The 12,024-nt window shown below is 43.2% G+C and overlaps 1 protein-coding gene across 1 annotated transcript in view; it reads right to left on the minus strand.

Moving 5' to 3' along the window:
* Positions 1–4,517: 4,517 nt before the first annotated feature.
* nphp4 (nephronophthisis 4) overlaps positions 4,518–12,024 on the minus strand; it is a 244,105-nt gene continuing 236,598 nt past the window's right edge. Inside the window, exons 26-29 of the mRNA XM_080443698.1 lie at positions 11,336–11,507; positions 9,440–9,619; positions 7,449–7,592; positions 4,518–4,939 (exon numbers count right to left, since the gene is read on the minus strand). Coding sequence (XP_080299824.1) covers positions 4,799–4,939; positions 7,449–7,592; positions 9,440–9,619; positions 11,336–11,507 — 637 coding nt within the window. The 3' untranslated portion in view covers positions 4,518–4,798. The remainder of the gene's footprint in view (positions 4,940–7,448; positions 7,593–9,439; positions 9,620–11,335; positions 11,508–12,024) is intronic.

The following is a 12,024-nucleotide window of genomic DNA, read 5'->3' on the forward strand; positions in this document are numbered from 1 at the left end:
TACATTTCAAAGACAAATATTGTACTTTTGACTCATTACTTTTCTAGTGCTTCCTTGCCCTACTGGAAGAGTGCACAAGAAATCTGGCACAGATCGTTCCATGTGGTTTGTGGGATTAGTCGTGGGTGAAAACATAATCTCACCCTTGTCTTTGGCCAGGCAGAGATAATTAACTCGCTGGATGTTGCTATGGCAATATATGATAATATTAAAGTGAACTATGATAATGTCTTTCTTATTACAGTAGGTGTGTTGCAAAGACTGAACATAAATAGACAAAGACTGCAAGAAGCCTCACTCATTATGTTTAGAGTTTTTCATCTGTTCGTCTTTGATCAGACTGCTCTGATACACTGTCTAATTGGATCATAGTATTTGTATGTAGAGGGGATCTCCTGATATGTGATAATGTCCTACTGCCATATTGTGGCTAACACGTACACATTTACAACCAGTTTCTGTGTTTCAAATATACATTTTATTCTGCTATACAGTAAAGTGTTAAATATAATCAAAATCTAGTTAGTTACAGTGCCTTGCACAACTTTAAGTAATACAAACACAGTACAACACATTCAATTCCAGGCTTTGCAGACTCCACAGTCTACAGCAAAATGCACCTCACATCCATTTGGACTTTGAACCTCCGACATCAAGCACAAGGAAAGGAAGAGATAGAGAGCTAGTGCTAGACAGAGAGAGAGAGAGAGAGAGAGAGAGAGAGAGAGAGAGAGAGAGAGAGAGAGAGAGAGAAAGAGAGAGAGAAAGAGAAGTGAGGGAGAAAGAGAAAGGGAGAGGGAGAGAGAGAGAGAGAGAGAGAGAGAGAGAGAGAGAGAGAGAGAGAGAGAGAGAGAGAGAGAGAGAGAGAGAGAGAGAGAGAGAGAGAGAGAGAGAGAGAGAGAAAGAGAAGCGAGGGAGTTTGTTCCCCATGTAAGGCTGCCATCTACTGAGAACTGCCTTCAAAGTGGAGCGATGTGTGTGTTTGTAGAAGAGGGGAGCGAGAGATGTACTCTCAGCCTGAACACATTTCCCTTGCATTTGATAGCCACGACTGAGGTTAGGTCTTGCTGAGAGGAGGCAACGCGCTAACTCCCAGCACGGTAATTGAATTTCGGTTTGTTAAGAGGCTCCCTGAACAACACTGCCAGTGTGAACAGGCGCGAGTGTTCTCGCAGATAGAAAATGACACCGCTGCTGTAGCTCAGCACAAACTCATTGTCTTCCCTTTGTTGCTTCCTTCCGTCGTTTTCATCTCAATGCTTCCCTCTCCCATTGTCCCAAAGCTACAGTACAGTGCATTGTCTTTTGCACAAAATCTTTTTTTTTGCTCACACATGCATAATGCACGTGGGCCATTGTGTAACGTGGCCACACACACAGGCACACGTACCTCGCACAAATTAGACACTTTTTCTTCTGCAACACAAGCAGCCTTTCAGCAACTGTATAGGAGCAGTCCCAAGTGTCTGGTGTACCTGAGGATGCACTGCATATTCCACCAGCAATTTAATTCTTATGCCTGATTTATACTTAGTTGCCCGCCAGTGTCGTGCACGGAAATACCCGATCCACAAACTCACAACTCATCGCACTGCTATGCACTGTGAGCTTGTAGATCTGCAACTGTTTGGTGAGACACACCGGCACGCAGCTAAGTATAAATCAGGCTTTATTTCCTTGTGTGCTCTTGTCGGCACGCTGCCATACACACGGGCCAGGCCGATTCCCTGCACGCACACAAACCGAGGAGACTTTCGGGCTTTCTTTTTGTCAGTTCAAGGGAAATAACAGGCATTCCTCTGGCATCGTATCAAGGTCTGTAGCTTCTCCAGCGGGCTACCAGACACGAGCATTCTAACAAGGTGAGCTGTGTGCCGACCGGGCTAGCAGGCTAGCTACAGCAACGCTGCAGAGCGCGGCATCGGCGTTCCGTCAGGGGGAACTGACACCAGTGCCGGCGGCCTTAATAAGGTGTCAAAGGAGCTCTGCCCCTCACAGCCGGCGAGGGAGTGGAGCCGGCTCGGGTTGAAAGCCATTATTTTGGCCAGGCAATGGGGTTGTCAGCACACAGACTGTCAAGAGGTTGTGGCGTGCGTATACTCAATAACGCAGGGTTGCGTTCGTGGCATGGCCTTCGGTTCCGTTTGCGCGAGCCATTTAAGTGGATAAACAAAGAAAGAGGCCACGCTTCGTGGCTCGTCTTGGAAATATTTACCCCTTTACCAAAGATGATGTTGGGTAAAGGGGAAATGAATGTGAAGCTGGCAGGGAAGCTACCTTCTGTTTATTAGCTTTTGCGGCAGCACCCAGGCTTGTTCTTCTGCAGCCTGCATTCTAATGAGAGAAAAGCGAGGATGGAGGAGGAGGAGGAGGAAGGGGGGGGGGGTTGTGTAACTGTGTTACATAAGACAACGTTTGTTGGCAGAATGTACCAGGGCCTTCTCTCTCTCTCTCTCTCTCTCTCTCTCTCTCGCTCTCTCTCTCTCTCTCTGTGTGTGTGCTTCAGATCGGGAAATCAGCATGAGGTAGAGTGAGGAACAATGAGCAAGGAGGAGAGGACGAGGGTCTCTAAAAGGTTTAAGAGTTAATGAGGGCGATCTGAAGAGACATGTGTGTCCCTCGCTGTGGAAATTCACACGTAATTACACATGCGCCGTGTCTCGGGAACGCCGGTGAAGATCATACAGTATTTTGGTGAGGAAATTATGGAAAGGGAACCGCCTCTACCTGCTGTTTGCATTAGATCAGTGATCCTCAGCCTTTTTAATTTCAAGGATCTGCAGTTTGATATGCATTAGGCCACAGACCCCTATTTAATGAGTTTTATCTCTGGGACCCCATTCTTCACTGCAAAATCCTCAGTGTTAATTTAACTCTGACAGTGTACAAACTGAACAAATGGGGGGTATCGATCTATTTCCATATATCAGGAGAAAAGCAGTGTCTTAGGATGTGATGCTGAGGTAAAGCCTCACAGTTGCTCGCTGGTGTCACATGCCAAGAAATTGCAGATATGAGAGCTCACATCTCATCGCTGTACGAATTGTTGTGAGCTTAGACCGGCTATTGTATACAACTTTGTATAAATAAAGCATAACGGTTAGGATTGGCTATCCGCCCCCCCCCCCCCGCCCCCCCAACACACACATTTTATTTGAGCTGTTTTGATTAGTTTCAAATTAGTTTCTACTTCTTTTAGACAAGCATAATACCCTAATGTAAGTGCAATATGTACTGTACGATAGGTCCTCACAATGATAGCAACACAATCTTGTGTGTGTGTGTTAATTGCCTTGCTCTTCAGGGTGTTCTCATTCAGCATTCAAGAAAGAAGTTGTTTGACTCTTGCAAGGTGTCCTATTTTTTTGGGGGGGGATTCATCTAGGCCAAGAGAACAGCAGGGTGTCTCTTTCCAACAGAGTGCAAAGTTGTTTTACTTGCATTTGAACTGGTTTTGACCCTGTATTAACTGGAAATAGTGTTCAGACGGTTTGGTTGCAGTGTGTTGTAGTATTTGTCTATTTATATTGTATGTGCTTTACTGTTGTAACAATGTTCATGCTGCTCTCTTGGCCAGGTCAATCTCAAGGGGACTTTAACCTGATTGGGAAAAAAGGATGGCCTGGTCGCTGGCATAGCGGTCCAGGCACCTAGGCTCAGTGTAGCCTGACAGCGTGTCGCAGCTGGTTTGAGTCCCGATCCAAACGGCCTTTGCTGCATGTCACTCCCCATCTCTCTTCCCATTTCCTGTCAGCCTACTGTCCTGTCAATAAAGGCATAAAAGCCCAAAAATAAATCTAAAAAAAAAGAAGAAAAAAAAAAGATACGATGATAATGTCTTCTAGATCTTTCCTGACTCATACACAGCACTGAACAAAATTACACCATTTAACTGTAATATAAAATGCATTTGACAAAAATGGGATGGAGTGACTCAAATCTCAAGTACTGCAATAGTCCCAAAAAGCAACTTCCACTTACAAAATTGCCACTGATTTGCACTTGCTTAGGTTCAGTTTGAACCACTTAAACCCTCTATACTGGGTAAACTTCACCAGAGTCGGCTCTGTACTACACTCTTTTTTACCTCTATACCAAATCTCTTTGATGAAAATTGCATATCTACAAGCTTACAACATGTCGCAAAGCGGGACATTGTGAGCTTGTACTGTAGATGTGCCATTTTCTGCAAATGTCCCACTCCAGAATAGACCTCGACAGTGACCTCCCACTTTTACAATGGCACTGTTTCCGGAGGAGAAATTCTCATTAATTTGCTCCATAGACGTTTCAGAAAATCCTTATATAAAGATTTTCCTGCCTGGAACCAAGCAACCAGGCTCCTGATGAATCATGACCATAAAACTTTTGATTGTTTATAAATATAGTTAGAAAACACAAAAAAGCCAAGGGTACAAGACTGTGTACATCATTTAAGAATTAAGGAACTACTTCTCCCGTAAGCCATTGAACATACCTTTCCAATGCTTCACACCAAAACGATTGTTCTTCTGCTTGCTTCTTCAACTACAGTAGATCGATTGTACTTCAACAGACATATAGCATCGTTTTACAACCTGGACAATATAGCTGAGAATACAATTCTCTATGGAGAAAATGAATGGGATGTTTACTTCTGGAAACTCACTGTTGAACTCTACAGGGATGCTAGAAGAGATTTTTCAAAAAGCATTTTCCAAATGGCACACAATCAAGCTCAAGCTCCAGATCTGAATCAAACATTTGTGCCTGTGAGTTCCATGGAGGTGACATAGGTGGCTACATTATGTGGCAGAGGTCACGAGTAGATGACTTTCACACAGAAGGTCTCCTCCGTCTTCTCGTCCAGGTCGTTGACGTACACCATGATCTCGGCAGAGCCGGTATTGTGGCACGGTGCGAAGCGCAGTCCTATGGTGTAACTCTCACCTCCCCCGATCTATAAACAAAACATACAGGGAACATTAATGTTTGGCATGGCAATTCATCAAATGTTGCACATTGAGCTGTCATGTGGTTATGTTTGAGGGTTTTTGCAGGTAGCACTGTAATTAAATATATCCATAGGGAACATAACAAAAACGTAATCTATAACTTTGTACATAACTTTGTACCTAGGATGTGTTCACCAGTAATTGCCAAATGTATTGAGATTTGTCTGGTACAACAAAATTATTGCATGAAGATATGGTGGCTTATTTTCCTGGTGATATAACCTCTTGACAATGTGGAAACTTTGTTGTTTTAACAACTTAGGGTTTGTTGTTTGTTTCTGCAATGAAGGCTACTCTTAACAGAGTTCTAATGTGGCTATTAAGGTCTCCAAAGTGAGCAAAAGGTCTCTGTTTGGTCATTCTGCCTGTTTTTTCCTTTTACTCTTTTTTTTCTTTTTTTTACAGCATTTCAATAAGGGCTAAACTCGCCAGCTGTATTTTCTTTAATAGCCCGCAAAGGATACATGGGTCAATTTGGGGGATTTATGCTGTAATCTGCCCCAAAAGCACAGCCGAATCGATCTCCCCTTTGCTTTGCCTCTACACAATTGCTTTTATTATGGCACAGCAGTTACTTCAAAAAAAGGAAACTGCATCGCCACATTTCCTTAAAGCTATATAGGGCCTGTAAATTCTTTATTGACCACCTGGAGCCATGCTGACAAGATAAAAAGCCAGTAGTTCTGCTTTGTGTCCACAATCTTTGCAACAGTGTCCTCTATGCTGGAGAGAATCCATTTCCTAGTCATTTCTGTGTACATTTAACCACTTTCAACCTGGCATCCGTATTTTGGGCATGTCATAGGCAAAACATTTCCAAAATCTTCCAATTATTACAACATTTTCGAAATGTCCCAAACTTCAAAATTTTTTAAATCTTTAAATGTTTTCCAATATAGCAGATCTACAAGCTGAGAACGCATTGCATCACGTGTTGTGACTTTGTAGATCGGGCTTAAGTGGTTAAAACACCACGTTGTCCATTTGATTTGCCATTTATTTCACACCTTGGCAAATGACAGCAAACGCAAGGCAAGGCAACACCAGTGGCATGTCTGCCCGTTTTATTGAGTTGTTTACGAGTCAATAAAACTGCTATCACAGACACTTAAGCTAATGGCTCAACATATAAAATAAATCAACACCACTAATGGCTTCATTATATTTCACCTATGTTGTTACATGATCAAACGAGAATGTAACGAGTTACATGGCTTCTTTTTTCTTGGCGACATCACTGAATAAACACAGGCCTGCTCTATTTGTTTAATCATGGACTACTATGAACTATTTTAACTCTGGCATCCCTATTTGTATTTTATTTTACAAAAATGTTTAAAAAAATCTAAAAGATTTGTCAAACTTTTTCACAATTCTTTGAAAACTAAAAGTTCGGGCCACTATGCGTTGCACCGCCGATCCGATCAATAGGCCTGAGTTATAGTGTCGGGGGATTTGTCAGAGTACCCGTTGTACCCGTCTGTCTGTGTGCCTTTTATGCCCATACTGTATATGGAGATCTCTGTTTCTATCTGTCTACCTGTGTCCCTTTTATGCCCATGAGAACTCTATCTGTCAGTCCTTGTCCCTTTTATACCCATAGTATGGATATCCCTGATGTCATTTATGCATATATTGGCATGCCCATATCTGGGCATATCGGTTGGCGTGGCGGTTCTGGACACTCCCTTGAGTCCTTGCCGATGCGCAAGCGAGTTTGGAGTCGGTCAGTCCCATATATGCACATGACCATGACCATGACCGCTATGGGCATAGCTGTCGGATCTGTGGTTCTGGACAACTGTATCTCCATATATGCCTATATATGGGCATATGGGGTTTGTTTATGGTTATGTGTGAGTCATAGTGACGTGGCTGTGGTCTGCCCGCCGGCCCGCTGTGGTCTGCCCTCCCATTAGCCAATTTTAATATAGGATAGCAGAGCTACAAGCTCACAACGCGCTACTATGCGACACGTTGTGAGCTTGTAGACCGGCTATTTTCGAATAAACGAAATATAAAACAGGGCTTGGCCGGTTAAAGTAGCTGCTAATATCCCAAATCTTCAGGGTCCAATTATTCCTTCTATCAAGGTTTGAGAAAAGAAATGATGGCCTTGCCTTGACTGCATGGCTTCACTTTCACAAGAATACTATGAATGTTAATTCTAATCAAACATTTATAATAACCTGTCTAATAACATAGGCACTGAAAGCAGACTGAATAGCTGTTTGCCCACATGAATTTGATTTGACCTACAAAGTTGGTGGTATTACTGTATGTGCCTGTGAACATTACTAACATCTGAACAGAAAATGCTGAAAACAGATTTGTGATATACATGCATGTGAGATTCAATACAGTATTAGAATCTATTTTTCGCGAAGAGACGGGATCAGTTTTTTCTATAAGAATAGAGGGTTTAAGTGGTTAAGTGCTGCTGTTGTAGAGAACCTGGAAGTGGTCTTCCTTAAACTGGAGCAGCTCTGGGTGGTCCGAGCGCAGTTGGAAGTCCCGGCTGCTGGTGTAGGGGTTGGTGTAGGTCAGCCTCCTGGAGCTCCCCTTACCTCCACCCACTGGGACACACACTTCGAAGGCCTGGACACAGACACGCACACGCGCACACGCACACACACACACACACACACACACACACACACACACACACACACACACACACACACACACACACACACACATAATTGTACTGCTATATTTGTGAGGACCTTCCATTGCCAGGCTTAACGTACAGCAAGTATATTTCTATCCCTAAACCTAAAGTCCTGACCCTAGAACAACCTCTTGCCAAGTAAGGGGCAACAAAATCCTTTCTAGTTCTCATAAAAAGAACAGTAGGCACGCACACCCCTCAACACACACCCTGGCTCCTAGTCTTATACACAGCCAGTGCAGCTCAATCCAGGGCTAATGTGTCCCATTTGTCTGACTGGTAGCACAGCCCTTATTACAGTTAATGGCAAGAGGGAAAAAATACACATAAAGGGAAAGAAAGATGTAGGGGAAGCGAAGCACAAGAAAGAGGCAGGCAGACAAACAGCGAGACATTTTCTCTTGTGCCCCAGCTGAGAAAAATAAGTGTAAAAGACGTGCTCTTTTAAACTGGGCTCTGGCTGACAAGTGGTTCAGGTGTTCAAACGGGCCTCTGCTCGAATAATATACGGTGGCGCAGTGCGGATTGAAAGCCACAAAGACCCGCGCATTCCGCATTGCAGTCGCGCCTGTTTTCCCCCAAATGATGCACTTAAACACTCTGAAATGACTGCATAAGTCATTACTGGGGAAGGGTTTTGCTTCCATTCACCATCTCTCTCCCTGTGTGTTGTTAATGGACAAAACCGTTCAGTGAGAACTTTGCAATAAAAATAATCTCATAAATAGGGCGTTTTATCTAGCATCACCAGCGCCTATGGTAATCGCCAACAGGACTTTTCGATCTGAGCCCGATAAAGGCACAGATTTTATCCCGGTCCTCAAGGACAGTGATGTGATGAATGGCTCCCTTAACCCATTTAGACCGGGAAAGTATCTGTTTCATTTCGGATTTCTTTGGCTATTCAAGCAGATATATAAGCTCATAGCGCGGCACGAGTGCCGCATTATGAGCTTGTAGATCTGCAATTTCAATTTTGAACGTGAAGATGTGTGCACATTTTTTTATGTATATTTTTTAAAGCGAACATTTGTAAAATATGTTGTTCCATGGACCCCAAGAAGCAAAGATTTTAGTTAAAATGTTGTCTCAAAAAAATATATGTATTTAAAGATTTGCACAAAATGTTTTTAAAAAATAGCACTCGGTGCCACACTATGAGCTGGTATATCTGCTATTTTTGAATAGCCAAAGAAATCAAAAAATGCTGAAAAACACAGATGTTTCCCGGTCTTAATGGGTTAAAGATGAAGAAGTCTCACTCCAACAACAAGGAATCACGATGGAGCTCATCTGGGCCAGTCTGCAGGACCACTGGGCTGAGCTGGCACTAGGGCTGGCTAATATATACATTATTATATTGATATTGTTGTCGCCTGGGATTTTGGATATCGTAACATCGTGATATGGCGTTGTCTTTTCCTGGTTTTAATAAGCCCTATTTTAGGCAGCAGGGGAAAACAAACACATTGCAAAACACAATTCAATTCAATGTCCTTGTTTTTGCTTCATGTGGCTCACAGCCTTTATCATGCTATTCAGCTACAGAACGCTTGGGCCCTTACACAGTATGTCTGTCCTATATGACAGGACAGTGGTTCTCAAAGTGGGGTCCCGGGATCCCTTGAAGAGCTTCCAAGGGGTCAACAGCAAAATGAGGAACAGTGTAACCACTTTAACCCTATTTTATACTTCAGCTAATAGCCGATCTCTAAGCTCAAAACGTGTTGCGATGCGATGTGTTGGGAGCTTTTAGATTGATTAAAATCTCTACCTTTGACAGCACAGGTCTGTGTATGTTCAGGCAGAGCAGCCATGCGGTCACCAGCCTCCGCTGCTCCACGTCCACCGCGTGCACATACAGGAAGCGGCTGCCTGCGCGCCACGCCTGCACCTGCAGCCGCAGCTCCTGCACCGCCCCGGGGGGCAAAACAAACACACCTGCAGGGTCCACCTGGGGAACAGGGATGGCAGAGAAGAGAGAGCGAGAGAGGAGGAGAAAAAGAGGGAAAAGGAAGGAGAGAGAGAGAGAGAGAGAGAGAGAGAGAGAGAGAGAGAGAGAGAGGAGGGGGGGGGTTAGGGCGGGAGAGGGTGTACAAGGCCCGAAAAAAGGAAAAGAGGTAGACAATTAAAGAGCATGAAAGGAAGTGGCGAGAGAAAGCGAGCGGATGTGAGAGCAGGATTTGCAATACCGCTCCCTTTTGAGTGTGGAGAGAAAAGCTGTGTGGCGGTGAGCTTTATCCCGCTTATAAGGCTCCTCCAGTACACACTACGCACGGCTGACCTGCCAGACTCACATCAAAGAATCCACTGATACATATGGTGAAATCCTTGGGGAAGAAAAAGAAAATAAAAGACTGCATCTTTCGAGTTTTCCAGTCAATACCCCATTTCTTTGAGAGGGGAGAAAACACATTTGGATCATATGCTGTGTACGTCCACAGCGGCTGCAACAGCCCATTGCTTTTTGAATACAAGTGAGCAGTATGAAATCGCCTTCTTTCCTCAGCCGGGAAACTTGTTGCCCTTGTTGCTCCAGAGACCGCTTAATGTATGAATAAAACATTTCGACGGGAGACAGAAGAAATAAAGTAAAATCTATACCTGTAGTTACAATTCTATAACACTGTACCTCGACTCAAACGGTACGGCAAGTACTGAAATTTAACACCTCAGCGAGATTGTTTTAATCGGGGAAACGGTTGAAGTAGCAGTAATAGGATTCCTGCTCAGTCTTAAAATTGATTTACATAAGCATGTACCGTACAATAGGTAGGAAATGTATTTCCGTCTTTCAATGTGTGCATGTGTATAAATATCTCTGTACATAAAACAACAATATCAACAAATGCAGAAGAAACACTAACAAAACAAACCCTAAGGCAAGGTACTGTATACTGTATAAACCTGATTATTCCTAGTAAAATCAACGATCAAAATTAATCTAAAGCCTGATTTACTGGATACCGACAGGTAGTTGTGCACAGTGTCGTGCGCTGAAAATAGCAGATCTACAAGCTCGTGTCACATTGAGCTTGTAGATTGGCTATTTTCGCACGCAACACTGGTGCGCAACTAAGTACAAATGACCAGTGGTGGAAAGTAACGAAGTACATTTACTTAAGTACTGTACTTAAGTACGATTTTGAGGTATTTGTACTTTACTTGAGTATTTCCAATTTCCAATATTTTTACTTCTACTCCACTACATCTCAGAGGCAAATATTGTACTTTTACTCCACTACAATGATTTGAAAACTTTAGTTACTAGTTACTAGTTACTTTTCAGATATAAATCATGATATAATGAAACATACATTAACCACTTTAACCCTATTTTATACATAGGCTATTTGAAAATAGCCGATCTACAAGCTCACAACGCGTCGCGATGCGATGCGTTGTGAGCTTGTAGATCTGCTATTTTCAAATATTTAGTACTTTTACTTTTGGTACTTTAAGTACATTTTGATGCCAATACTTTTGTACTTTTACTCAAGTTAATTTTTTATTCTGAACTTTTACTTGTAACAGAGTATTTTTATATTGCAGTATTGGTACTTTTACTTAAGTAAAGAATTTGAGTACTTTTTCCACCACTGCAAATGACACAACTACTGTTAGTACAGTGATACATGCCACGGCAACAAGTGAAAAGGACGTACTGTACCTCGATCTCCCGGGGGTGCGACGAGAAGCACTTCACCTTGCGAACGGCCTGCCGCCCCCTCAGCACCAGTGATTGACAGCTGCGCTGGCCAGCCACACAGCTCACATCCACCCGCTCCAGGAAATGCACGTAAATCTGCCAGACCTGGGCGGGTGCTGCCAGCCACTTATCACTACGGAAGGGAAACAAAATACACAAATAAAAACATCAGCGGGACAATTGAGTGGTGTCCCCCCACCTCGAGCGGCGGCATGAAGACGACAGGGGCAGAGGTGGTGATCGGTCAGTCTTAATGATTCTGGCCGACTTCATCAGGGAAATTACTGTGGACTGTTCCTCCAGGCAGGGAAGGCTCAAACAGCAATTTATAAGACTCTGGCTTTGGCCGAAAAACAATTCCCTAATTTGTAAAGCCATAAAAAAAAAGTCTACAGTATATCTACTGTAAAAGTGTTAATCTAACTCAAATGGACACATTAACACTGAGGATTTGACTGTGTAGGGCACTAATTCTCAAATTATATTACTGCAAAGTGTGTGTGTGTGTGTGTGTGTGTGTCTAACCTCAATGTGTCCTCATGGCATCAGGCGCAAACAGTTCAGTCAGCTCCATATATGGGCACAAAAGGTGGCATGCCCATATACGTATGGGCATATACTGATGACATCAGCAATCTCCATACGTATAT

The sequence above is a fragment of the Gymnoscopelus braueri genome, assembly GCF_963280865.1.
Source record: "Gymnoscopelus braueri genome assembly, chromosome: 12".
NCBI lineage: Eukaryota > Metazoa > Chordata > Actinopteri > Myctophiformes > Myctophidae > Gymnoscopelus > Gymnoscopelus braueri.